Source organism: Danio aesculapii, chromosome 19, assembly GCF_903798145.1.
Source record: "Danio aesculapii chromosome 19, fDanAes4.1, whole genome shotgun sequence".
Taxonomy (NCBI): domain Eukaryota; kingdom Metazoa; phylum Chordata; class Actinopteri; order Cypriniformes; family Danionidae; genus Danio; species Danio aesculapii.
Window position 1 is genome coordinate 2,254,257 of NC_079453.1, and position 27,962 is coordinate 2,282,218.

Below are 27,962 nucleotides of genomic sequence, written 5' to 3' on the forward strand. Positions count from 1 at the left end.
TCGGACCGCACTGGTCAAATAAACCACAGGAAGTAAGACTGTAAAAGCCCTCAGATCAGTTTCTTCAAGTCTACCGTTAGCGAAAATGTCATCCAGTGAGAATTTTATGTATTTTGCTTATGGCAGTAATTTACTGAAGGAGAGACTGCAGCTGAAAAACCCATCAGCCGTGTTTCACTGCGTCGGCAGAATACAGGTAACGTTAAGTTAACGACAAACATAATCAGAGACGAGCACAAATAATAACACAAAATAAGTCATTATACATCTAGTCTACGTTAAGTTTACAATGCTTAATTATCATTATCCGACATGAAAAAACGTTATTGGTTTATAACAAATACTAGTGTTTTGAACCGTTTTATAGTAAAGTCTATTGCACTATATATTATAATATTTACAACATTTTTGTTAATGAATTTCACAGCCTACTGTATAATTTTTATCTGTTGTGAATTGATAAACTAATAAATACTGTAGTATACTTTAGGTTTTACGACATTAAACTGTGGTGAATTATAGTATAAATACCCCATAGTTGTTGAAAACGACAGTATGAAGTCATTTTTTTATATTACTATAATTGTATTAACATGTTATATTAATAATATACCATATACTATTACATTGTTTGGTTGTGTTACTATAGAATCACCACAACAGACTAATACAAATACTATACTAATGTATGGTGTAAAAACACTATAGTATTTACTATAAACTACAATAGCAATTTTCCATTTGGGATGTGTTATCTATTTGTTGTTTTATTGGTTATTTTAAATGTATTTGCTATGCTTACTTTTTCTCTTTTATGCCCCAAGCCTTTCCATGAAGTTCTGTTGAATGCACTGTACATGCTAACTGCAGAGTATGAATATGATAATCATAAGGGATGCTGTGTGTCTCAGGGCTACAGGCTGGATTTTGGTCTCTCAGGCGACAACACTAACTGTGCTTGGCATGGTGGAGTGGCCACAATACAGGCCAGTGAAGGAGACGAGGTGTGGGGCGTTGTGTGGAGGATTGACCAGCAAAACCTGCCTTCTTTAGACAGGTAAGGTCAGCTGATACAGGGACAATTCACTAAATCAATCAATCAATCAATCAATCAATCAATCAATCAATCTATCTATCTATCTATCTATCTATCTATCTATCTATCTATCTATCTATCTATCTATCTATCTATCTATCTATCTATCTATCTATCTATCATATGTTAAATATGAATCATGATTAACAAGTGTTCTTAATTAACAGATGGTGTTTATTGATTGATTAAGGCTACATTTAAAATAATAAAAATGACAAATCTCCCTAAATGTGTTTTATGTATGTTTACACCGAACATACATGTAATTTTCTATTTTGGGCTATTTTTACAGCATGTCGTTCACTGGTTTATTGCAAATCTTTTATATAACATGTACAAATTAGAAAGAATTAACAGTCTAATACTTTTGTTGTTGATATAATAGTATAGTTTTTAAATTGTAGGATAAATCTTCCATCATCAGCTTAATCAGTTTACCAAAAATAACTCAAAAGGGCCAGGTACTGAAAAACCCATACAAATATAGGCAAATACTGATGTAGCCAATATAGTGTCCATCACAGTTATAACCCTCTATATGATCAAGATGTTCTCCACAAGAGTAAAATACCTGCGTTTATCCTATATTACCCCTCCTGCATGTGTTTCAGACAGGAACAGGTTGATGAAGGAGTCTACAGTCCATTACAGGTCAAAGTGGAAACAAAAGAGGAGCCGCTTTTCTGCCGGACGTACAAGATGAACAACTTCACACCCTGTTCACCTTCACCACAGTATAAAAAGGTAGAGTTTACCACGGATCAAACATTAACCAGCGTCTTAAAGTGTGTCTTGAGTGTCGATATGTTTTTATCTACATTATGTATAATATTCTACAACATAAATATCTATTATACACAACTATCATGTCAAGTATGAATGAAGAGTCTCTTATTAATGTAATTAGTGTTTGTCTGGTCTGTTTCTCCATCTAGGTTGTGTGTTTAGGGGCTCAACAGAACGGTTTGCCTCAAAGCTACATACAGAAGCTTCTGGAACTGCAGACAAACAACTACAGCGGCTCTTCTGTGCTGGATCAGATTACAGATATCCAGAAATGACAATTATTCAACACCTATTCCTGTCAATGAATCAAAAATAAACTCTTTGACACAAATGTCATTTCATGTTCGGCTGAAATCTGTTTGTAAAACTGTGTGTGTGTGTGTGTGTGTGTGTGTGTGTGTGTGTGTGTGTGTGTGTGTGTATTGAATGTTGTTGAATGTGACTGAAGTGACTCTTTATTCACCATCAGCTGATCCAGAGAAGCTCAGTAAAATCTAAGCCTGTAAACAAAACACAGACGGTCAGATGTGCGTGACATTACTGCATTATCCATTCTAGAGGCAAAACGACCTGCTTTAGATATTACTCTAACTCTATTATACAAAAAAAGTCAAAAATAAAATCTTTGTGGTCCATGTCATTGGAATCATAGGTTAGATGTAGTAAATCAGGTGAAATATAATGTTCTTGAGCAGAAAATATCAGATTAAACTAATTACTGTAAACTAAATAAACACTTTATATGTATATAATACATAATTAACCATTACAACTACAAATTAGAATAGACTTGATCAATACTCACAGAAGAGTGTCCAGTTTATAACGTGGATCAGCCGTTAGTTCATAGAGCAGCTTCACTCCTGAATGTCCTAGATCATTCAGAGTCAGGTCCAGTTTTCTCAGGTGATCAGGGTTTGATCTCAGAGCTGAAGCCAGAGCAACACAACCTTCATCTTTGACTCCACAATAACTTAACCTGTAGAGAACAATGACACTCTTCAGTCTCTCAGTTCAGGATCTACAAGTCCATCAAATGTAAAGTCTGTTTCATGGGTTTATTTAAATATGGCTGAAAATGAACCAGAAATGCTGTGGTCTTCAATTCATTTTCATTGTACTGTAGATGCTTAAGTCTCTTTGCTATTAAAGAACACTGAATTTTGCCGTTATAAAATTAGGCTTACTCTAATTAACCCCCCAAATATAAATAAAAATAAAACTTTCAGTGATGCAGATTGAGTAGGTACACAATAACAAAATCAACTGCATTTATCAATTTCCCCCAACTCTACTTATTTCTCTCCACCAAGCCAGTTGCTAAAACACTATATTCTTCATCATCTGAAAATGTAAATGAGCTCTACAAAGTAGTCTGCTGAAGTGTTTACTGTGTTCAGCAGCTACTTCAGACTTTCAGTATTTCGGTGATATGAAAACTCTGCTTTACACTAGTGCCAACTTCGCCATTTGGAAAAGTTTTAAAATAAAAATGTCTATTTAAGAGTTTGCTACTTTTAGCCATGTTTTTGTGCTTACCACAGGTTTTAAATATACTTGCGGTGGTAGCCAGATTGAAACACATCTTCTACCCATATTTTGCAGCCAGTTTAGAGGTCATTTTGTTCAATTTTATAATAAAGAGTAGTTTAGATTAAAGAGTGAATTATTTATAGTTTCTCTCGCTCTCTCAGCTGTGCACGCTGTCAGTTGTGAAGCCAAGCCAAAGTTTATCCAACCCAGGCTCATTCTGATTACGTAGCCCTACATACATTTCTGGAGAGAGCAAAATACAACCCAGGAGCTTTTTTTTTGCAGTTTTTGTTTTCGTGAATGAGTGCCAATCACACCTGCTGTTCAAACATGAATTGCTGAGGCCGCTGACGGACTGAATGACTGATCCCCCACCCTCCCCCTTCCCTAAACCTAACCAATAGTATTTTAAAAAGCACCTATTGTCCCGCCCACCCCCTTCCCTAAACCCAACCAACAGTGTTTTCAAAAGCAAAATAATAGTAAACAGATAAAGTGTCATCAAATATACTTGGATGGCCATTAATATACCTTGGTGACCCGCCCAAGTAAAGTCTATGTGTTGGAAGCATTGGGTCCAGTTCATGTAAGAGCAGCATCAGCGGCAGTCTTAGGCCCACGCCAAATGTTGACAAGTGTGATAATTGATTGTCATTGGTTGAGAAGTGTGATGATGGCTTTCCCAAGCCAATACTAATCAACTACCAAACCTATTGTGACCTATGGCTTCCTAGTGTGTGTATTTATAGTCAGTAAACTATTAAAAATGTGTATTTAGAGTCAGTGAACAATTAAAAATGTGTATTTAGAGTCAGTGAACAATTAAAAATGTGTATTTAGAGTCAGTGAACAATTAAAAATGTGTATTTAGAGTCAGTGAACAGTTAAAAATGTGTATTTAGAGTCAGTGAACAGTTAAAAATGTGTATTTAGAGTCAGTGAACAATTAAAAATGTGTATTTAGAGTCAGTGAACAATTAAAAATGTGTATTTAGAGTCAGTGAACAATTAAAAATGTGTATTTAGAGTCAGTGAACAATTAAAAATGTGTATTTAGAGTCAGTGAACAGTTAAAAATGTGTATTTAGAGTCAGTGAACAATTAAAAATGTGTATTTAGAGTCAGTGAACAATTAAAAATGTGTATTTAGAGTGAGTGAACAATTAAAAATGTGTATTTAGAGTCAGTGAACAGTTAAAAATGTGTATTTAGAGTCAGTGAACAATTAAAAATGTGTATTTAGAGTCAGTGAACAATTAAAAATGTGTATTTAGAGTCAGTGAACAATTAAAAATGTGTATTTAGAGTCAGTGAACAATTAAAAATGTGTATTTAGAGTCAGTGAACAATTAAAAATGTGTATTTAGAGTCAGTGAACAGTTAAAAATGTGTATTTAGAGTCAGTGAACAATTAAAAATGTGTATTTAGAGTCAGTGAACAGTTAAAAATGTGTATTTAGAGTCAGTGAACAGTTAAAAATGTGTATTTAGAGTCAGTGAACAATTAAAAATGTGTATTTAGAGTCAGTGAACAGTTAAAAATGTGTATTTAGAGTCAGTGAACAATTAAAAATGTGTATTTAGAGTCAGTGAACAGTTAAAAATGTGTATTTAGAGTCAGTGAACCGTTAAAAATGTGTATTTAGAGTCAGTGAACAATTAAAAATGTGTATTTAGAGTCAGTGAACAATTAAAAATGTGTATTTAGAGTCAGTGAACAATTAAAAATGTGTATTTAGAGTCAGTGAACAGTTAAAAATGTGTATTTAGAGTGAGTGAACAGTTAAAAATGTGTATTTAGAGTCAGTGAACAGTTAAAAATGTGTATTTAGAGTCAGTGAACAGTTAAAAATGTGTATTTAGAGTCAGTGAACAATTAAAAATGTGTATTTAGAGTCAGTGAACAATTAAAAATGTGTATTTAGAGTCAGTGAACAATTAAAAATGTGTATTTAGAGTCAGTGAACAGTTAAAAATGTGTATTTAGAGTCAGTGAACAGTTAAAAATGTGTATTTAGAGTCAGTGAACAATTAAAAATGTGTATTTAGAGTCAGTGAACAATTAAAAATGTGTATTTAGAGTCAGTGAACAATTAAAAATGTGTATTTAGAGTCAGTGAACAATTAAAAATGTGTATTTAGAGTGAGTGAACAATTAAAAATGTGTATTTAGAGTCAGTGAACAATTAAAAATGTGTATTTAGAGTCAGTGAACAATTAAAAATGTGTATTTAGAGTCAGTCAACAATTAAAAATGTGTATTTAGAGTCAGTGAACAATTAAAAATGTGTATTTAGAGTCAGTGAACAGTTAAAAATGTGTATTTAGAGTCAGTGAACAGTTAAAAATGTGTATTTAGAGTCAGTGAACAATTAAAAATGTGTATTTAGAGTCAGTGAACAGTTAAAAATGTGTATTTAGAGTCAGTGAACAATTAAAAATGTGTATTTAGAGTCAGTGAACAGTTAAAAATGTGTATTTAGAGTCAGTGAACAGTTTCAAAATAATAAAAACCAAAAATCTGTTGTATGAACTCGCATTAAATTAATTTTTGGCATTAATTATTTAATGTGTTGACGCAATAATAACGTGTTAATTTGTCCAGCATTAATAAGAACATTCTAGGTTAAGTTCAGTTTTTACTAACCCAAAATTAATTTGTTGGAAACAACTTCTTCCAGGTACATTTTCCAACACAGAGGAAACGTTACAATTACATTAAGATAACCTTCCTGGCTAACCAACAGAAAATCCTGGGAACCAAATAACTTCTTTAACATTTACAGTTCACATGCTAACGAAACATTGTGCAAATGCATTATAGACACGCTAAGGTATGGAAAGAAACATAAATATGTGGATTGACTGACAGAGAAACATTAACATGTCTAGACTCCTCGTCTCTGAAAGATTAAAACATCTAGGAATGAGGAATCATGTTCAACAGCAAACTCACAAATCAGCGAAAGATTATCTTCACAAGATCTGTACATAACAAGACACGCCTGTGTTGCGTGAGGCATATTGAGGGTAAATCTACAAATGATCCTACACTAAAACTATATATTTTGTCAGTATTTCTTTGTGTCCCAGTGTCTGTGATTCAGATAAGTGATTTACCTCAGTTTCTCCAGTTTACAGTGAGGATCCCTCAGTCCATCAGAGAGCAGCTTCACTCCTGAGTCTCCTAGATTATTCCATGTCAGATCCAGTTCAGTCAGGTTTGATCTCAGAGCTGAAGCCAGATCAACACAACCTTCATCTGTGAATGCACAATCCCTCAACCTGTAGAGAACAATGACACTCTTCAGTCTCTATATACAGACCTGATACACAACATTTGAAGATGAAGCTTGAGGAGGTTTAATTCAATGTTAACCAACACAAGGCCTATAAATATTCAGAGCATTTTCAGTCAATATCTCAGTATTTCATAGGCCAGATTAATATTAAAAGGTTTGTTTACTGAATTAATGAAGATGAAAATGTTTGAAAATAAATAGCTTCTTATGTCTTCAAGCCTTTGTTGCAAAACCACTGTCAATACAACATTATTCATTCGTTCATTCATTCATTTTCTTTTCGGCTTAGTCCCTTTAATAATCCGGGGTCGCCACAGCGGAATGAACCGCCAACTCATCCAGCACATGTTTTACGCAGCGGATGCCCTTCCAGCTGCAACCCATCTCTGGGAAACATCCATACACACTCATACACTACGGACAATTTAGCCTACCCAATTCACCTGTATCGCATGTCTTTAAACTGTCTTTGGAAACGGGAGCACCCGGAGGAAATCCACGTGAACGCAGGGAGAACATGCAAACTCCACACAGAAACGCCAACTGACCCAGCCGAGGCTCGAACCAGCGACCTTCTTGCTGTGAGGAGACAGCACTACCTACTGCGCCACTGCGTCGCCCCCAGTACAACATTATATAACAACAATTATACAACAATATATATTGTTAAAAGGCATTCTCAAAGTTAAAATAGTAAATATGGCTTGCATAGTTCGGGACTTGTGGAGCTGCGCATCGCTGGATTTGCTCTTCAGTGTTTGGACTCTCAGCAGTGAATATTAAACCACACTGAACTAAACTGAACTGAACTTAAACTCTGAAAACTGAACTGACACTGTTTCAATTCACTATGATCTTCTATGTGAAGCTGCTTTGACACAATCTACACTGTAAAAGCGCTTACAAATGAAGGTGAATTGATTTGAATAATAAATCATGGTATTTTATAATAACAATGTCATGCACATTTATTATATGATTTTGTTACTATCAGCACTTGATTATATCAGACATATATTACAAAAAAAACTCTTTATATCTCTCTGCATCAGTATTCATACTGTAGGATATGCAGCTCTATTTTTCAGAGGTGACAGAGACAGTCGTTATCTGAAATAATAGACAGAGAAACACTATTCAGTCATTTCTAGACTCCTCATCTATGACGGCAAAAAACTCTTGAAGTGAGGAATCATGTTCAGCAGCAAACTCATTAATCATGTGGTTGAAAAACAGCTCATTATTATCTCCACAACACATATAAAGAATGCAGAAACTCAACGGTGTCCCACGAGACATTTAACAATAAATCTGTACAGTTGATCATTAATCTTCATCATAACTATAATAACTATATATTATGTCAATATCTCTTTGTGGGTTCCAGTGTCTGTGATTCAGATAAATGATTTACCTCAGTTTCTCCAGTTTACAGTGAGGATCCTTCAGTCCATCAGACAGCAGCTTCACTCCTGAATCTCCTAGATTATTTCCAGATAGATTCAATTCAGTCAGGTGAGAAGAGTTTAATCTGAGAACTGAAGCCAGAGCAGCACAACCTTCATCTGTGACTCCACAATATCTCAACCTGTAGAGAATGACACTCTTCAGTCTCTGAGTTCAGGATCTACAGCTTAGAGAAACCTCTCAATCAGAAAGACAGACTTGATGCACAACATCATTAACAGCTCCGGTCTGAGCTTCAGAACCGTTCGAAGATGAAGCTTGAGGAGGTTCAGTTTAATGGCATAAAAACAATAGCATAATAAATAAATGAACATCACCCAAAACTAATAAATTAGTTAATTTAACTAACATGATGATGAGCTTTATTGTTCAGAGTTAAGGAACAAGAGTCCTATTAATAGTCAGAGCATTGTCAATCAATATCTCAGTATTTGATTATCTGTAATAATGGACAGAAAAACACTAATCAGCCATTTCTAGACTCCTCGTGTCAAGAAGTGAGGAATCATGTTCAGCAGCAAACTCACATGTGCTTGCAAAAACAGCTCAATATTATCTCTACAAGATCTGGAAAAAATGACAAGACTCTGTGTTGCGTGAGGCATTTTTAAGGATAAAACGCTGCAGTTTATCATAATGCCTTGTCATAAATATAAAAACTATAAATGATGTTAATATTTCTTTGTGTTCCAGTGTCTGTGATTCAGATAAATGATTTACCTCAGTTTCTCCAGTTTACAGTGAGGATCCTTCAGTCCATCAGAGAGCAGCTTCACTCCTGAATCTCCTAGATTATTTTCAGTCAGATCCAGTTCAGTCAGGAGTGAAGAGTTTGATTTCAGAGCTGAAGCCAGAGCAGCACAACCTTCATCTGTGACTCCACAATAACACAGCCTGTGGAGAACAATGACACTCTTCAGGATCTACAGCTCAGAGAAGCAGAAACCTCACAAGACAAACTTGATGCACAACATCATTAACAGCTCCAGTCTGAGCTTCAGAACCGCTTGAAGATTAACCAGTTAAACTCTAGTGCTATTTTGGGATTTCCGCCTGTATTTTGCTTACCCAAATATAAAAGCTTCCCAAATCCACAAAAATTTGGTATAATTTTAAAGAAAACCCTTTGAATTTTCATAAAACACTATTGAAAGTGTTTAAAATAACTGTATATGTTGTCTGTGCTATAATAAACACCTAAAAAAGAGGCGCTTTTTGTATTTTTTTATAAACTCAAATTTTAAAGTGGACCTTTTAGGTTCTGTGTGGTCTAGCTTGTTGTAAATAATTTTGGTGGTTCCTGCACATGTCTGTAATCATAGGAAAAAAGAAAAATGTCTCTACCATAATCTATGCAAAAGTTATTGTATTCCAACTGATGAGAGGTGCTATACAAGCCACAGGGACCGATCATTGTTTTCATATTTCACTATTCTTTTGTTTGATCAAACATAATTCACTGTATTTGGACCACGTCAGACATATAAAAGGATTACTTATGCACATCACCTCAAAAACAGAGGAGAAATGGCCCTGAAGTGCTATCTGGTGCTGCTTATTGATCATAAATGTATTGTTTTCACTTCTGCGCCATGGAAACACCGCGATTCATTCAACAACTGTTTGATATGAGAATATAATTCAGTAAAAAGAATTCTAGAACCGTATGAGCACCGGAAAGAGCTTTCATTTGAGCTAAAACTTGTACATGTGTCATTTATGAACAATATGAAAAATATGAAAATGAACCAATGTTCAATACCCAGCTCGGGTATCCAAAATACTGTGTATTTAAGTGTAAATAACTCTTGTACAGTAGAATAAAAACCAAAGTGATGCATAAGTGCATAAAATATAGACTCTACACTTTCAAAAGAAACCACTTAAGGGGGTCTGGTGCAATGCTAGCCCTTTAAATCTTAAAGTGAAAGTCGATGACTTCACGGTTAACTGGATAAACTTGAGGAGGTTCAATTAAATTGCATAAACATATCAGAATCCTTTTTTTAAATGTGTGAATCATAAACTTACAATTTAATGTATAAAGAAATCAATATGTCATGTTTTGTTTATTATTTATTTGGTATGTACTCCGTCAAGCAGTGTGAATCAGGGCAACTGACTAATCTAACTAGGCTTCTGATGGTATTAAAGCTTCTTGTTGTGGTCAAATGCTGAAGCTTTTCTCATGATATATATGGTATTACTATGACATTGACCTGAGCTGTAAAAAGGTCACTTTATCAGGAATAATAATAATTAAAAAACATTTTGTGCATTGCTTTATTGTATATAAATACTCTGAGTAAACAAATGTTATTAAAAATAAATGAGCAAAACAATCTTAAAATATTTCTAAGTGTGTCCCAGTGTCTGTGATTCAGAGAGGTGATTTACCTCAGTATCTCCAGTTTACAGTGAGGATCCTTCAGTCCATCAGAGAGCAGCTTCACTCCTGAATCCCCTACTTTATTTTCAGTCAGATTCAGTTCAGTCAGGAGTGAAGAGTTTGATCTCAGAGCTGAAGCCAGAGCAGCACAACCTTCATCTGTGACTCCACAATATCTCAACCTGTTGAGAACAATGACACTTGGTTTTATGTTTGCGTTTGATAAACACATTTGACCATGATGATTGTGACCATATTTTGTGTAGTCCACAGTGGTTATAATCAGTGTGACTTACTGAGCTGATCTGGATTCTTTCACTACAGGCAGCAGCTTCTGAAGAGCTTCATCTGCTGTGTTTTGGTTACCAATAAACTGATTTAGATTGAAAACCTCCATCTTCTGCTCTGATGTCAGCAACACAAAAACTAGAGCTGACCACTGAGAAGAGGAGAGTTTGGTGGTTCTTATTTGTCCATATCTCAGATAATCCTGGATCTCCTTCATCAGTGATTGATCACCCAGTTCATTCAGACAGTGGAACAGATTGATGGATCTCTCTGGAGAGCGAATCTCCCTGATCTTCTGTTTGATGAACTTAACTGTTTTCCTTTTGTTGTAAGAGCAGCTTCCTGTCTGTGTCAGTAGCTCTCGCAAGAGAGTCTGATTGAACTCCGATGAGAGACCCAGAAGAAAACGCAGGAAAAGATCCAGATGTCCATTCTTACTCTGTAAAGCCTCATTCACAGCTCTCTGATGTAGCTTTCGTAATTGATGTTTCTTTCTTAAAAGTGTGAACCACAGGTTTTTAGTTTGGTTAAACACATTTCTGTCCTTGTTTATTAAGGAGTGATGAGCATATAGAGCTGCTAGATGTTCCTGGATGCTCAGATGAACAAAGCAGAAAACTTTCCCCTGAAACAAGCCAAACTCCTCTCTGAAGATCTGAGTGCACAATCCTGAGTAAACTGATGCTTCTGTCACATCAAGGCCACACTCTCTCAGGTCTTCCTCATAGAAGATCAGGTTGCCTTTCTCAAGCTGCTCAAAAGCCACTTTCCCCAGTTTGAGGATCATGTCCTCATCTTTGACCTTCTCCTCATAGTCCTTCTCATGTCTGATGTTGGTCTGCATGATCAGGAAGTGTGTGTACATTTGAGTGAGAGTCTTGGGAATCTCTCCTCTCTCTGCTTGACTGAAGATCTTCTCCAGAACAGTGGCTGAGATCCAGCAGAACACTGGGATGTGGCACATGATGTGGAGGCTCCTGGAGGACTTCAGGTGTGAGATGATTGTATCGGCCAGACTCTGATCACTGATTCTCTTCCTGAAGTATTCCTCCTTCTGAGGGTCATTGAAGCCTCGTACCTCTGTCACTCGATGGACAAACTCAGAGGGAATGAGATCTGCTGCTGCTGGTCTGGAGGTGATCCAGATGAGAGCAGAGGGAAGCAGATTCCCTGCAATGAGGTTCGTCAGCAGCACGTCCACTGAGGCAGATTCTGAGACATTATGTTGTTTCACTTTGCTGTGAAAATCTAAAGACACTTGACACTCATTCAGACCATCAAAGATGAACAACACTTTATAATTTCTTCTGAATATATCTATTTCTTTTGTTTCAGGGAAAAACACACGCAGGAGATCTGACAGACTGAGTTTTCTGTCCTTCATCCTGTTGATCTCTCTGAAAGGAAGTGGAAATATGAACTGGATGTCCTGATTCTCTTTCTCTTCAGCCCAGTCCACAATGAACTTCTGCACAGAGACTGTTTTCCCAATGCCAGCGACTCCCTTGGTCAGCACAGTTCTGATGGCTTTGTCTTGTCCAGGTAATGGAATAAAGATGTCTCTGCATTGGATCGGCGTCTCCTCTGTTGCTGATCTCCTGGATTGTGTCTCAATCTGTCTCAGCTCATGTTCATTATTGATCTCTCCACTGTCACTCTCTGTGATGTAGAGCTCTGTGTAGATCTCCTTCAGGAGGGTTGGGTTTCCGTGTATCCCTGTTCCTTCAGAGACACACCGAAACTTCTTCAGCAGGCTTGATTTGAATGTACTTTTTCTAGACAGTTGAGAGTTCAGACTGAAAAATTAAAGTACAGATCACCTTCAAATTACAGAATATATAATAAAGGGGTCCAATTTATTTAAATTTCACAAAGATAGTTCAGAAAATTAACCTTAGTGATTCAAATAATGAACAAAGTTGTCACACATTAGCATCTTTTTTGGGGGCTAATAATAAATCACCGTAAATTACCTTATTATTAAATCAATTCTAAATTACCGGCAATTTTCCAGAAAGGGATCATGTGTGAACAGGCCCTTTTTGAAAATACTGGTAAATTTGTTCCGGCTATTTTCCAGAAAGAGAAGTTGTAACATTCCCGGTAATTTGCCGGAATGCTGCTCTGTGTGAACGCAGTAGGAAGACTGCCAGAAAGAGCATGTTTATATTTAGAAAGCGCTGACGTGAGACATCTACTCCATCTAATTAGGACATTCAGATGCATCTATATCCATTCTGTTTATGAAAATAAAGTCTTAGAATACGTTTCCAGACACCTTAACCTGCTAGTTGTTAGTCAGATAACGTTTCTATGTTGCTTCTTAAAACCAATTGTGAAAAAAATGATCAATTAGATTAGATTAGATTAGATTAGATTCAACTTTATTGTCATTACACATGTACAAGTACAAGGCAACGAAATGCAGTTTAGGTCTAACCAGCAGTGCAATAGCAGCAAGTGCAGGATACAGGTATAAGTTATAAAGTGCAGTTATAGAAAAACTATGGTGATATTTACAGATGGATGTACTATCAACATTATATACAGGTTGTATTAGCTATGAACAGATTTACAATAAATGAATATATGTACAGGATGCTATTAATAATCAGGAGTGTGCAGATAAACATAATTACAAATGTCCATGTGCAGTGGGTATGTACAGTTCAATAAATGAATCAGTGCAATGAATATGTGCAAACTTTAAATGTGCAAATGTTAAATAGTGCAGTGATTGTGAGGAGTATAAGTTAGAGGAATGTGGGGGGTGTATTGGGGAGGCAAAAGAGTCAGTGAGGGGCAGAGTTCAAAAGGAAGACAGCTCTGGGGAAAAAGCTGTTCCTCAGTCTGCTGGTTTTTGTCCGGGGGAGCCTGAAGCGCCTGCCGGAAGGCAGGAGAGAAAACAGTCTGTGAGCAGGGTGAGAGGTGTCCTTAAGAATACTGCGTGCTCGGCGCAGACAGTGTTTCTTCTGGATGTCCTCAATGGCTGGCAATCGCTGGATTCATGTCATGGGCAGGGCTTCTGTCTGCGCAGTGTCTCTAGTTTCATTGCTAAACGGCTAACATGGATTTAATTGAGAGAGTAGCTGTGCTTTAAGTGCTTTAGGAAGGCTGAAAAACAGCATAGATTCATTCGGCAAATGAATTCGAGTTTAGAGTTCCTAAACCACCCTCCTTCCCCGTCTGCTGTTCACTTTCACTTTCTTCTGCGACTCCTCAACCCTCTCTACTTTCGTGAGCAACGTTGATATATAATGTTTATTGCATTACTGTAGTGTAATGCGTGTTAATATGATGCGGTTTAGTAGTTGTGTGAATGACACTGTGCACTTTCTATAGACTGGTATGGTTCTCCGTTGAAAATGGGTTTGTGATGAGCTATGGGTCATTATTTGATTCATCCACACATGTTAAATCATCCTCACATGCTTTTGGTGGTGTTTTTGTCTGTGTAACAAAGCTATGTTGTGAAGATGCACTTCAACACATTAGTGTATAATTATTAATTAATTAATTAACTGTAATTTACTCTAAAATTTTGAAATTTCATTCCTTCCATATTTTCTACAGCACAATACCTGGGTTAACTTTCTTATGTGTAAAAAAAGACATTTTTGACTAAGCTTAGTGTCACTTCAGGTTCTAAGCAGAAATGAATATTCTTTCTTGTGGATTTATATAATCACATCTGGAGGAAACATACAAAAGTTTTCTGGGAGAACATTGTTTTCTTATTTTAGATCAAATGAAGGACAGTGTGAAGAGGTGAAAAGCACTTCAACACAACAAACCAAGCTGTAGCACACTTTATGATAGGAAATCAGCTAATAAATGCAAGCAGTGAATTGTTGCATTTGTGTAACAAGAAAATCTTAAATTGCTTCAACCACTGAACAGAAATGTGCAAGAATATGTGCATAAGGCTTTTCACATGAAGCACACTCATGTGCTTTATTGTTTAAACAGAAAGTCTGTCTGTAATGCTTTATTTTTTGAAGAAATAACACACAAACTAACACTTGTGTTGCATGCAGAGCTTTATGATAGACCTAAAGTAGACAAAATGACACTAAAAATCCATACAAGTCATTCTCTTCCTTACTCACACATGTTATAATTTCACAGCTTCTCATTATGAAATGTTGCCATAACTGAATTACCTATATATTTTTTAAAAGGTCCTATTTATAAATGATATTTTAATGGAAATTTATCAGTAAAGTATCTGTGCCTGTAAAAAGAATCTGTACCTCAGATCAGTCGATGTGTATCTTTCATCAAATTTTAGATGAAATTTAGGCATTGAACTTCATGGACAACCAGAAGGACTCTGGTGTGTTTGACCAATTAAGATGTCATATACTTGCTTTGACATCTGCTTAAATATCAAATGTAGATTGTCTTCCTATTTAAAAAATATCAAACCTCAAATAAGTTGATGTGTATCCTCCATCTAATTTGACAGGCTCTGGCACTGAATGGTCAATCTTCATGGAGAACCAGCTGGGCTCTGGTGTGCTTGATTTCTGACTCTGGAATGGACTTTAATAGAATATAGACATGATAACAAAGACAACAATTTATATAGATACATTTTGTAAGCAGAAAATATTCAGAAATGTTGAAGTGATGTCACCCATCTCCCCATCTACTGGTATTTGTGATATAGATAAGTCTTTTTACATTTAGGCCAGAGTACCAATACCATGTTTTAGAGTCTGAATACAACATGACATGCAATGTATGTAACAATAAGTTTAAAGTACCGGTATCTTGGAGACAGATCTCCATCACTGCATGTTACTTTGTCCTCCATGATTCATTTCCTCAACGAAACACTGAAATACAAGATATTATTATGATCTGTGTAATTTACTGGAATTTTGCATGCATTTTTTGCCTTGTGTTGATTGTCGTACAGTCTGATTTTAATATCATAAACAATTATTTACAAATAATATTATTTTGCATTCAGTACTCACTTTTAAAATATCATCAAATATGAACCACATGTGGAACGAATGAAACACATGATTTTGGAACATTTTCAAGTGGTAAAAAACGTGATGCCAATTTTTTCATTTAAGATGTTTTTTTTTTGCTGGTTTGAGTTTTTTCAGGTAGGTATCGCTGCAGCCTGGAGACCTGCAAGTGCGAGAGACTACCACAAGTAGTTTGGGTTTAGGTGGTGTAGGTGGAGTAGACCTTAATAAAACTCATCAGGTTACTGTGAGGTTGGGTTTAGGCATTCATAAAGCGCAATATTGGACTCATACTCCAGGTTTATACAGCCCACTTTGAGATTGACCTCCGTTTATACCTTAGTTTTCTGGTGGTAAATAACCATCTTAAACCAACTTAAACTAGCAGTCATGGTTCAAAACCTACGCAACCGGCTTATGCCATTTGTTTTAACGAGGCTGAAGATAGCTCTTTCTGAATATAGAAATTTCATGTTATAGTGTAAACTGACTAGCAACAAAACACTGAAAGTCTTTCACTTCTTGCAGCAAACGTCAACAATCCTTTTTGAAGGGAAAAACCAGCACTTCCAGTTCCGTTCATAAACATCTTGAGATTAGTACCTCACGTTTACACATTTTCATTCATAATCATTTAAATATAGAAGGTACTATTCTGCTGAAATGGGGCAGAAGGTAGAAAAACTACATTACAAGACTATAAAACTCATGTGTCTATGTACTTTAGAGAGAAAACTTAATTGTTAAGCCTTCCTCTTTGTGGTTGTATGTTTACAAAACTGTGTAATAGCAGATTAAACTACTATTTGACAAGTAAAAAGCACAGAACTAAACTGGGGAGGTAGGAGTTTTGACTATGATGGCTATAGTGGGTTTGTTTTATTTAACATTTGTATTTGTTTTTTATTTAGTTTTAAGACGATAATTCTTGATGAGACTGAACAGTCACCATGTAATAAAACAAACTATAGATTTTTTTAGATACTCATATGATGTACAGTATATTGCATTATTTAACTAGACCACTTAAGAGCAGGCATCGTCGTTGAGAAACATTTACAGGTCTGTCTAATCTGTCTATTTGACAACTAGTCTAGTTTTGGGCTATTCTTAGATGATTTTCACTGACAGCACAAGTTTAGCAGACGTCTATTAAACACAAAATTGTTTGCTGGGATAAAACTATTTGGGTTATGGTTTGAATAAATTAACTGGTTATGTAGAGCATTTTTTTCTCATATTAATTGAGCATTTCTGTTGCAAACACAGTTTTATTTGATACAGTGTGTAGATGTTTTTGTATATTTACCCAGATATATGAGATTATAACAACATATATTTATGGTGGCTTGAAAAGCCAGCATATTGTTATCTATCAAAACTACTTCTTCTTCTTCTTCTTCTTCTGAGACTAATTTCTAAGTGTATCTCCTCCTAGGCCTTTCAAGCTACATACTTCAAACTTTCGTCAAACCTTCAAACTGGTCTGACTCGGGTTGCTATATCTTTTCTAACTGATCTGACTTTGGGTTTTCCGAAAAACGACCCAGAAAAATCCCAAAAGTCCCATTGACTTAACATTGGGTCAAACTTTGTGAGCTCATAACTCTGCATCAGACTGTCCTACAGACTTCTAACTGGACTCATTTAACTCAGTCTAGCCAGCAGCCAATAACTGATGACTTTTTAACTTACTAGCCACTCCCTAGCAACCACTTACAGCACCCTAGCAACTGTCCCATAGACTTCCATTGTAAAAGACTCCCATTTACTTAACATTGGATCAACCTTTGTGAGCTCATAACTCTGCATCAGACTGTCCTACAGACTAGAGTCTGGCCTCATTCAACTCAGTCTAGCCAGCAGCCAATCACCGATTACCTTTAAACTTACTAGCCACTCCCTAGCAACCAATTTCAGCAACCTAGCAACTGTCCCAGAGACTGTGACTAGCTTTTTTAACACATGCTAACAGTTTAAACTTCCTACTGACATGCTAATCTTGCTAGAAAGGTGCTAGCAACACGATAGTGACATGCTAGTCATGCTAGTAACATGCTAATTCATGCTAACAACATGCTAATTCATGCTAGAAACAAGCTGATTCATGCTAGAATCATGCTAGTAACATACTAATATCATGCTAGTTACATGCTAATTCATGCTAATATCATGCTAGTTACATGCTAATTCATGCTAGAATCATGCTAGTTACATGCTAATTCATGCTAGAATAATGTTAACTACATGCTAACTAATGCTAGAATCATGCTAGTAACATGCTAATTCATGCTAGTAACATGCTGGTAACATGCTAATTGATACTAGAATCATGCTAACAACATGCTAATTCATGCTAGAAACATGCTAGTAACATGCTAATTCATATATAGAAATACGCTAATAACATGCTAATTCATGCTAGAATCATGCTAACAACATGCTAATTCATGCTAGGATCATGCTAATTCATGCTAGAAACATGCTAATTCATGCTAGAATCATGCTAATAACATGCTAATTCATGCAAGAAACATGTTAGTAACATGCTAATTCATGCTAGAAATATGCTAATAACATGCTAATTCATGCTAGAATCATGCTAACAACATGCTAATTCATGCTAGAATCATGCTAGTAACATGCTAATTCATGCTAGAATCATGCTAATTCATGCTAGAAACATGCTAATTCATGCTAGGATCATGCTAGTGACATGCTAATTCATGCTAGAAACATGCAAGTAACATGCTAATTCGTGCTAGGATCATGCTAGTAACATGCTAATTCATGCTAGAATCATGCTAGTAACATGTTAATTCATGCTAGAATCGTGCTAGTCACATGCTAATTCATTCTAGAATCATGCTAATTTATGGTAGAATCATGCTAGTTACATGCTAATTCATGTTAGAATCATGCTAGTTACTTGCTAATTCATGCTAGTAACATGCTAAATCATGCTAGAAACATGCTAGTAACATGCTAATTAATGCTAGAATCATGCTAATTGTTGTTAGCAACTGCCTAGCAACCACTCAGAATACTTTAGCAACCGCCTAGCAACAACCTAGAAACATGCTAACATATATGTACTTATCTATGCCAACTGTTTCAAACTTCATAAAAACTGCTTCAGTTATTTACACTTTAAAACGACTTCAAACTTTTAGACTCGGCTTTTCAAGCCACCATAAAGTTTGTCCTCAAACTTTAATATCATGTTGAATTTTATCAATGAACAATTAAAACAATAGAAAACTCATAAAAAAACAACAAAATACACACACACACACGCACGCACGCACGCACGCACGCACGCACGCACGCACGCACGCACGCACGCACGCACACACACACACACACACACACACACGCGCGCGCGATAAGAAGTGTGGTTTATTTCTAAACTAATTTCAAGAGGATCATGTGCTCATGATTGAACACAGCTGGTACCGCATGAGCTCCGTATATTGCACTAATCACATGAATACTGACACACTATAAATAACCAGACCTCCCCTTCTCTGATAGGGTGGCACGGCGGCCCAGTGGTTGGCACTGTTGCCTCACAGCAAGAACGCTGCTGGTTCGGCCCCTCACTGGGCCGGTTGGCATTTCTGTGTGAAGTTTGCATGTTCTCCCTGTGTTCGTGTGGGTTTTCCCCAGGTTTCTTCCCACCGTCCAAAGACATACACCATAAGTAAATGGACTACTCCAAAATAGCATCTTAAGACAAACTCTTAGCCAGATACATCCCAGCACGTTCACAAGCAGGGGGGTTTTCGAGACCTACCTGAGCTCAAACTCTCCTCTCGCCCTTCAAATGGGAGCGAGCCCCAGGCTCAAGGATATTCTGAGCTCAGGGCTGTCTCCCGGAACAGCATGCCAAACAAGCTTTATTATCAGTCATCAGCTGTGTGAACTCTTGAATTTAGATTTAAACCTGGATAAAAACCATCTCTTCTGCTAGTTAGCGATATCAATAATTATTCAAAAAATAGATTGGAGGGTCAAATAATAATGAAACTGCTTGTTTTAAATAACCAATAATATAGCTTATTGAGGTTAATTAAACGTTCAGTAAATAAAAAAACTGGGTAAAGTAAAAATTAAGGAATTTTTTGCAGAAGCTCTGAAATAAACTCATTTTGGCCATTTTACCACATCCTTAGTAGCACCCAGGGCTTAATTTGTGCCAGAACACACCGGATACGGATCCGGCACTTCATTTTACCCCGATCTGTTCCGGTACCTCGCAATTCACAAATTAAGCACTGGTAGCACCCAATAAATGCTGATGTGAATATAGTAATAAAGAGCAAAATATGCTAAAAATACATATTATACAAGATAAATATGCACTTTATTGAAGCGCTCTGCAGCACTTATCAAATCTATAATTCATTATAATGATATTTATTACAATTATAATTAAATCTGAAGCAAAGCCAAATGAGTTACATTACATTTTTAAAATATGTAAACCATATGTTATTTACTTATCATCTTATTTTATTTGTGCCTTAAGAATGTTAATTGATTAAAACTATGTTAATAATTAATCTTGCTCGCTATTAGGCAAAATCAATATATATTCATAAACAACTTTAAGTAGGCTCTATAGCTTATAGTGTCCATCCTCACAGTAAAGGAAAATATGATAAGATTAATAACTCATATTTAAGTAGTTTATGTTAAAGTTTGTTTAATAAATAAAGCTTTTCATGGTTAGTTTAGTGAATTAAGCCGTGTCCGTGCACACTCACCTGATAAAAAAAGTTGTATTTTACCAGGATTTCCCAACATGTCCATGTTCTTTCCCATCATGTTTTCCCAACACAGATTTCCTGAAAAAGCATTGAAATATTACTGTTATACTGCTATCATACAAATGATAAGTTTGTTGTATATATTGTATGCTCTAGTGTAAAATACCACACAACTGAAAACTCTTTCACTTTTGCTAAAAGTCTTCAATCCAGTTAGAAAAATCCAGTACGTCCAGTTTATAAACAGCCTGTATATATGTGAGAAAGACTAGTACTTCACACATTTCGACTCATAACCATTTGTAATGAAGTAGTCAAGATGTTCTTTGTGTTTTTAACATTTGTAAATATATTATAGTTCAGTTATGCAGTCTGCACTGCACGCCAGCGTTTTTTTGTTTTGTTAATATTGTTAAAAATAATTTAGAAAATCAAGATTTGCACTCGTTAAATAATTATTATATTTAGCTTTATTTGACCATCTTAGGAGATACGAAACGAAACACATCCTCCGTGCATGACACAATCTTGTCACTCCATCGTCTTAATCTACAGTCGATCACATTATGTTATCAGTTAGACGACAACTCAACAGCTAAAAAAAAATCTCATTTTCGTTTCAACGTGGCGAACAACACAAGAAATATTTCCTCCACCTGTAAAATCACGGTACAGGAAAATAACATTTGAATTATCATCATTAGCTTCTTAATATCTTCATCAACTGATAAAAAGGAATTTTTGACAATCCAAAACATTAAAAATACATTTCCATATCATTATTTATTTCATTAAACACTCAAAATCCACGATTCACAATGTTGTAGATAAACAATAAAATCATTAAAGAAACGCTAAAAGATCCAGTTCCTCATTTATTCCTCTTGGTGTAAGTGATTTGTATTTATGAATCCAGAACGCTTGTCTTTGTAATAATTTTTACTCAGATTACTTCCTCTACATGACTCATAAACTTCCTCAATTCCTATACATTCTAGTTGTTTAACATCATGTCTGAAATCCATGAAGTGTCTTGCTACTGTCAAAGTTGTATCTTGTTGTTGTATACTTGATTTACGTTCAGTGATGCGCAACTTCATCTGACGTGTTGACTTCCCTATATTTATATACGTTTCGGCAGACTTTTTTAACATACAGATCACGTTACGGGTAGAGCAGGTAATGCAGGTTTTTATTTTTATATTTTTTACCTGTCACTGGATTCAAACATTCTTTACATTTACTAGATTCTGACATGCAGCACAATTTCTGCACGGAGAACAACCTTGTATAAAAGTAGATTATCTGAATTAATCGTCACATCTGGTCAGTTTTGAAATATTTTAAATGTTAATAATGCATGAAGTTGAAATGTATAATTTTAAATATTCATCTCAAGATAATATATGCCAATGTTTATGGATCTTTGATTTAATGAAATTGCTATGTTCATATGTTAATGAGCTATTGACTGAAAAGTTTTTGTATTTTAGTACGTTTATCTGTTTTCAAATATTTAATCATCTGTTTTAAAATATTTAATAAATATTTAATAATTAATACATTAAATAATATATAAATAAAATATTTGTTCGCTATATTGAAACTAAAATGTTTTCAGCTATCCAGTGGCCATCTAATTATAGACGAAATGTGATTGTGGAATAAGAGGGTGGAGTTAGAAGATTGTGTCACGCACTGAGGAAGGTATTGTGCTGAAACGTCTGTTTTGTATGTCTTAAAGCAGGGGTCACCAAACTTGTTCCTGGAGGGCCGGTGTCCTGCAGATTTTAGCTCCAACCCTAATCAAACACACCTGAACAAGCTAATCAAGGTCTTACTAGGTATTCTTGAAACAATTAAGCAGGTGTGTTGAGGCAAGTTGGAGCTAAACCCTGCAGGGACACCGGCCCTCCAGGACCGTGATTGGTGACCCCTGTCCTAAAGCTATAGTAAATATATTATAGGACAAAAACAAATTTACTTTAATTGTTTTACAGATTGCTATTGCAGATTGGTTATTGTTGGTTTGTAACCTTTCCATTTCTAATAACCCTTACAGCTACATTTGCATTTGGATATCATATAATAAACCTTGTTATGTTTGCACAGACACACACTCTGGTTGTTGCCCTCTTGATTTCTCTTCTGATTGTCAGGTCATACATGATTTTATAAACACAAAAGTGGTTATAAGTATGGCAAAGCCTGTGTACTCTTGTTTAAATCTCTACAATATTATTTAGATATGAATAAGGTTATTTATTATTAAAACATTTAGTTTTTTATTTGACATGTGGTACAGGTGAATTGGGTAGGCTAAATTGTCCGTAGTGTATGTATGTGAGTGAGTGTGTATGGATGTTTCCCAGAGATGGGTTGCGGCTGGAAGGGCATCCGCTGCATAAAACATATGCTGGATAAGTTAGCGGTTCATTCCGCTGTGGCGACCCCAGATTAATAAATGACTAAGCCGAAAAGAAAATGAATGAATTAATTAATTTTTTATTTGTGTAAACTAAGTTTAGTGAATGTTTAAAATGTTTTGCTATATTAATTTGAAAAGTCTGGCATAAATATGTGGTAATTTTTCATGTACACATGGTGTCTATATTTCTTCTTAATCCAAGACAAATGCAATGTAACACAACATCTCTACATGACTATTTGACACTATAAAAAATTGTCATTTTACTCATTTATTTACTTACAAAACAATATGTTGTTTAAGATAATTTGTATTATTAAATAATAACACATTCACACGTGATGGAATTGTACAAATTATAAATGTCAACAATGAATGAAACAAATAAAAACTACCTGCATGTATTTTCTAAGTACAGAATATTTTTATTTTTCCCTATTGATTTAATATTAATGTCTGGTTAAAACATATGCATAATTCCAACAGCTTCACATTTAAAAACGCAGACAATAACAAAAATATGCTATTAATAAAAAAAAATTGACTTACAGATAATGGCATTTTAGATTACAAGTTTACAAAATATTGGTCGTTCCATGAAAACAAATGTTGTTTGTGTGCACTTGTATGTGTCTGTGATTCATTGTTTTATTTATATATATACTCACTTAAAAAAGTTGGGTTAATAATAACCCAACAGGTAACCCATAGATGGGTCAATTTGGCACCGACCTTCTGTTGGGTTATTGTAACCCAATCCGTTGGGTTGATAAGGTTAACCCAACAATTTGGGTTATAAAAATAACTAATTTGTTGGGTTATTTTGCCAAAAAGTGGCTTAACCCCTAAATAATAATAAATTTTTATTATTATTATTAATTATTATTATAGTAGTAGTCATCTTTATATGAAAATAAAAAATACACTGCTTTTTATTACATTGGCAAAGCTTTATTTAAATCCATGAATTTAGTGCCACATCTTTCACAATAACAAACGACTGAGAGCAGTTTAGTTCATCCCCAAGCAGCAAGACAAGAGGGTTCTGTCTCTGTTGCTCCTCCTCCTCTAAGTACTGAACAAAATACAAGTATGCACACATGAATTAAATGTCCAACATTTATTGTCATAAATAATGCACCTAGAAGTCGCAAATCAACAAATTCTTGTTTTGCATCCTGGTATGAGGGCCGAACCATCTTGCTGCACAATCTGTATGGCAGTGGAGAAATGATAGCTGGCTGAGTTGTTAAAGCGACATCTCCAAAGTGGAATCTCCAAGGCTGTCTTTATATCAAACAGAAAAAAAAACACAATAATTAAACTCAAAACAAGCCCCTCATATCAAAGGTAAAATGCTATAAATTGGGATTAAAACAGAGCTGTTATGCAGGATTGTCTCACCAGATTAAATGTTTGCTTGAACTGGTAGATCCAAGGCTCTCTTATTTTTTTGCAATACGAGAGGGTCCGCAGTGATGCATCTCCCCAAACTTCAAAAATTTTGTTTGGTGTGTGGGTATAAAATACCTGTCCTGAGCAATCTAAAAATAAATAAACAAAAACAGCACTTAAATCCATGCCATGCAAACAGTACACTGTTTTAATTTACCTATACTGCATGCGTTTGGACTGTGAGGGACATGCAAACTTCACACAGCAATGCCAATGACCCAGCTCCAGGACATGATGAATTCGCCTCTGCTGCTGAATGAGGGTGTTTCACTGATTTTTGGGTGTATTCATCATTTACTCACCCTCAAGTTGTTTATTTATTTATTTATTTTTTTTCTGCTGACCACAGATGATAACTTAAAGGACAAAGCAAACCAAAAACTTGATCGTCCCCACTAACTTTAACAGAGGAAAAAATGGTATGGAACTTCACACCAAGAATGGTTTAGTTACCTACTCCTCCATATACCAAATGATGTTCGCTCCAACCTTAAAACAGAAATTTTAAATTTGCAAATGTATGCCGGACCAAATAACAACAAAAATCATGTACTTACCCAGTTTAGCAATGGAGAAAAGATAACTGGAAGTGGTCATCTCCAGAGGTACCTTAAACAGATAAAGAGAAAAAAAAACTATAAAAATGCGCACTTTTAGCTGCAGAATTAGTCTTTTATGTGAGTTCTTAAGGTGCATCACATTTGCAAATTTGGTGGGCAAATAAGGTCCATTTTACATGGTCAATTGTGCACTGATGTTCATCAGTGTGCTTAATTCTCATGCTCAGAAACTTGCAAAAGAGTCAAACTCCTGATCACAGATTTCTACTGAAATAACAGTCATAACGCAATAATTAATATAAATAGGTTAATGTCTGTAATATCTCAATTTTTGTCAAATGTTCCAAGAGTGGAGTTCTGAAATGTCTGAACTGTGCTTAGACTCTATATCAGTCATCTGTAATTACCTGTGGTTTCATGCCTGATACAGAGTCTAATACCAAATTCACACTGAAATAAGGCACAGAAACGCTTTTGAAAGAGACATTTGTGTCTACATTTATCAGTTGAGTGGTCACAGCATCACCTGAATTGAAAACTGGGCAAGGACATGCATGTTTAAGGGTGTTGTATTATTGTTTATTAGCATATATTACTACTATTATTATACAAAGCTAGCAGATGTTACAATTCTTATATATATAATTTTTTAAGCTTATATTTAATTGTTGTATGACATATATAACCGATTAAACATTAATATTAGCATCTAACATTATCAGGGTTGTGGTTTCATCCCTGTATGTTAGTGTAAGATGTAGGGAAAATGCAATTTTCAGGGCCTTCAATATAGTACACACAAACAGTAATAATACCATTTACCTTTCAATAGTTAATAATCAAGTACCTTGAAATGGATCATGAATCCTTCTCTCATTAAAGATGATGTAGCAAGCTTCTGCTCTGCTCGTCAAGGATAACTTTCTCACGTTGCGATCCATTCAGCGCCCTCTAGCGGCGAATAATAACCAAAAATAATATAATGCTCGGATTCAGTACTTCTTGGGAAAACTAGCAACTTCCTGAACAAAATGTAGCACATATATGTTTCTATATTAGTATTTAATTGTTACAATATAGTTTCCTAGCGAAAGGACAGTGTTTTTAGACAAAATAACTTACCTTCAACAAGACTGGACGCGACTCCGGTTTGATGTCTTTGCTGGGTCCTAAAGACGAGAATTACTGCGGAATATCTCAAATACGTGTATCATTTCTTCCAAAACAACTGTAGAGATGAACACGGAGGTAGAGAAAGCGTTTTTATCCGCATATAGATCGGCTATGAAGCACGCACGCTTGTATCATCAATAATTAAGAGTCCAGGTGAAACAGATATAAAAAAAAACACGACACGGAGAGGCAATTTGATATATAAATAACAATATTACTGCATTAGAACTTACATAAACTTTATAACGCGAGCAACATCACGTACGCATATTAATACAGCGGTTCTGTGTCAGTTCAATCAGTTGACTGTTGAAATTTCAAAATTGTAACCCAACTGGTTGAGTTATTAAATAAATAACCCAATAAAAGGTTTAAAATAACCCAACAAAGCACCAAATATTTTTAACTCAACCATTGGGTTAAATAAATAACCCAACGTTTTTTAGAGTGTATATATATTATATTCACTCCACCCTGCTACAATATGTATTTTCTGCAAAACCATATTTTTTTATTATATATATTATATATAAACAGAATATGAAATGAATAGGATATTTATTTGTTATTTTATTTAATAAATCAAATTTATGATCAGGAGGGAGGGGCAGAAAATTAGCTGATGTCCACAGCAGATATATTTGTGTGTATGAGTATGAATTATACTTAAAGTTTCTCAACCCTTTGTGGTAAACACAGAGACAGGACAGATGAGCGATGTTGTCTCCCTCAACCATATCCTCCAGACATATGGAGCACTCGCCAGAGTCCTGGGACAAAACATCATCTAGAGGAGGAAAACAGCACAGCATCACTATCAGCATCAGAGAAGCTCAGAGCAGCAGTATATGAAGACACACGAGGGCGCTCTTCTATAACTCAACTAATGAGAAGGGGAAAAATAAGATGGACGGACAGAAACAGGTCTGCCAGAACACTTTTAAAAAGATCTGTCTGCTTATATAACTATGAAATAGTTTCAGTATGCAGTCACTGAAGAGAGGCATGAGCGCCATATTGTGGCTGTTTAAGAAAAGTTAAATAGTGATCTATATAATATTACCGGTTGTCTTTTAAATAGTTTATGTAATACTTGTGTGTTGCATCAGTTGTTTGTTATTGGCTACATGTATTGAAATTCCTGATCCCACATGTCAGACAATGATGCTGTTTAAAGAGTCCAAATCTTGTCCATAAGTTAGATGTTTGAATTACTAATTAATGTTTTTTTGTGTGAATTTACTTATCAAGTATTGTTATTTCTGTCTATTTTGAATTACCAGACACCTCGAAACTGCCATAGTTCAATTATTCTACTTCAATTATTTACTCAAGCAATTACTTTGAGTGTAAATGTCTCTATTGGTTTTCTCAGACCAGATTATTTCTTTCTGCTGTTTCCACTTACCCAACATTAATGATATTTATTTGACCGAGAAAATCATTCATTTAGGAAGGGTCTGACTTACCTGTCCTGCACGCCTGGGTCACTGCTAAAATATGACGGTCATCACCAGAACGTTCTGGAACGTTAGTTTTGGGTTCCCAGGCTTTAGTTGTAAGATTATTTTGTATATTCTGAAAGGTGTACGGAAATAGAACGTTAGTTTTAAGTTTTTTTAACGTTTTCTAAATATATAATAATGTTCAACGTTATTTTGGGCGATTATAACGGTGTTATAACGTTAGAATGACCAGGAACTATCCTAACGTTCTCCGTTCCCTCAG

At 35.3% G+C, this 27,962-nt stretch overlaps 2 protein-coding genes across 2 annotated transcripts; one reads left to right on the plus strand and one right to left on the minus strand.

The window, feature by feature from the left end:
- Positions 1-14: 14 nt before the first annotated feature.
- Positions 15-2,218, plus strand: ggcta (gamma-glutamylcyclotransferase a). The gene is made up of 4 exons (XM_056479791.1): positions 15-196; positions 912-1,057; positions 1,708-1,840; positions 2,032-2,218. Exons 1-4 carry the CDS (start codon positions 86-88, stop codon positions 2,155-2,157), a joined length of 516 nt encoding a protein of 171 aa, XP_056335766.1. The 5' UTR covers positions 15-85; the 3' UTR covers positions 2,158-2,218.
- A 45-nt stretch (positions 2,219-2,263) lies between these two features.
- LOC130247022 (NACHT, LRR and PYD domains-containing protein 12-like) lies at positions 2,264-27,649 on the minus strand. Its single transcript, XM_056480201.1, is given in 9 exon segments — positions 2,264-2,382; positions 2,688-2,861; positions 6,536-6,700; positions 8,132-8,305; positions 8,905-9,078; positions 10,582-12,657; positions 15,290-15,406; positions 26,916-27,021; positions 27,643-27,649. Coding segments are annotated over 9 exon segments (3,009 nt in total). The 3' UTR covers positions 2,264-2,366.
- Positions 27,650-27,962: the final 313 nt, after the last annotated feature.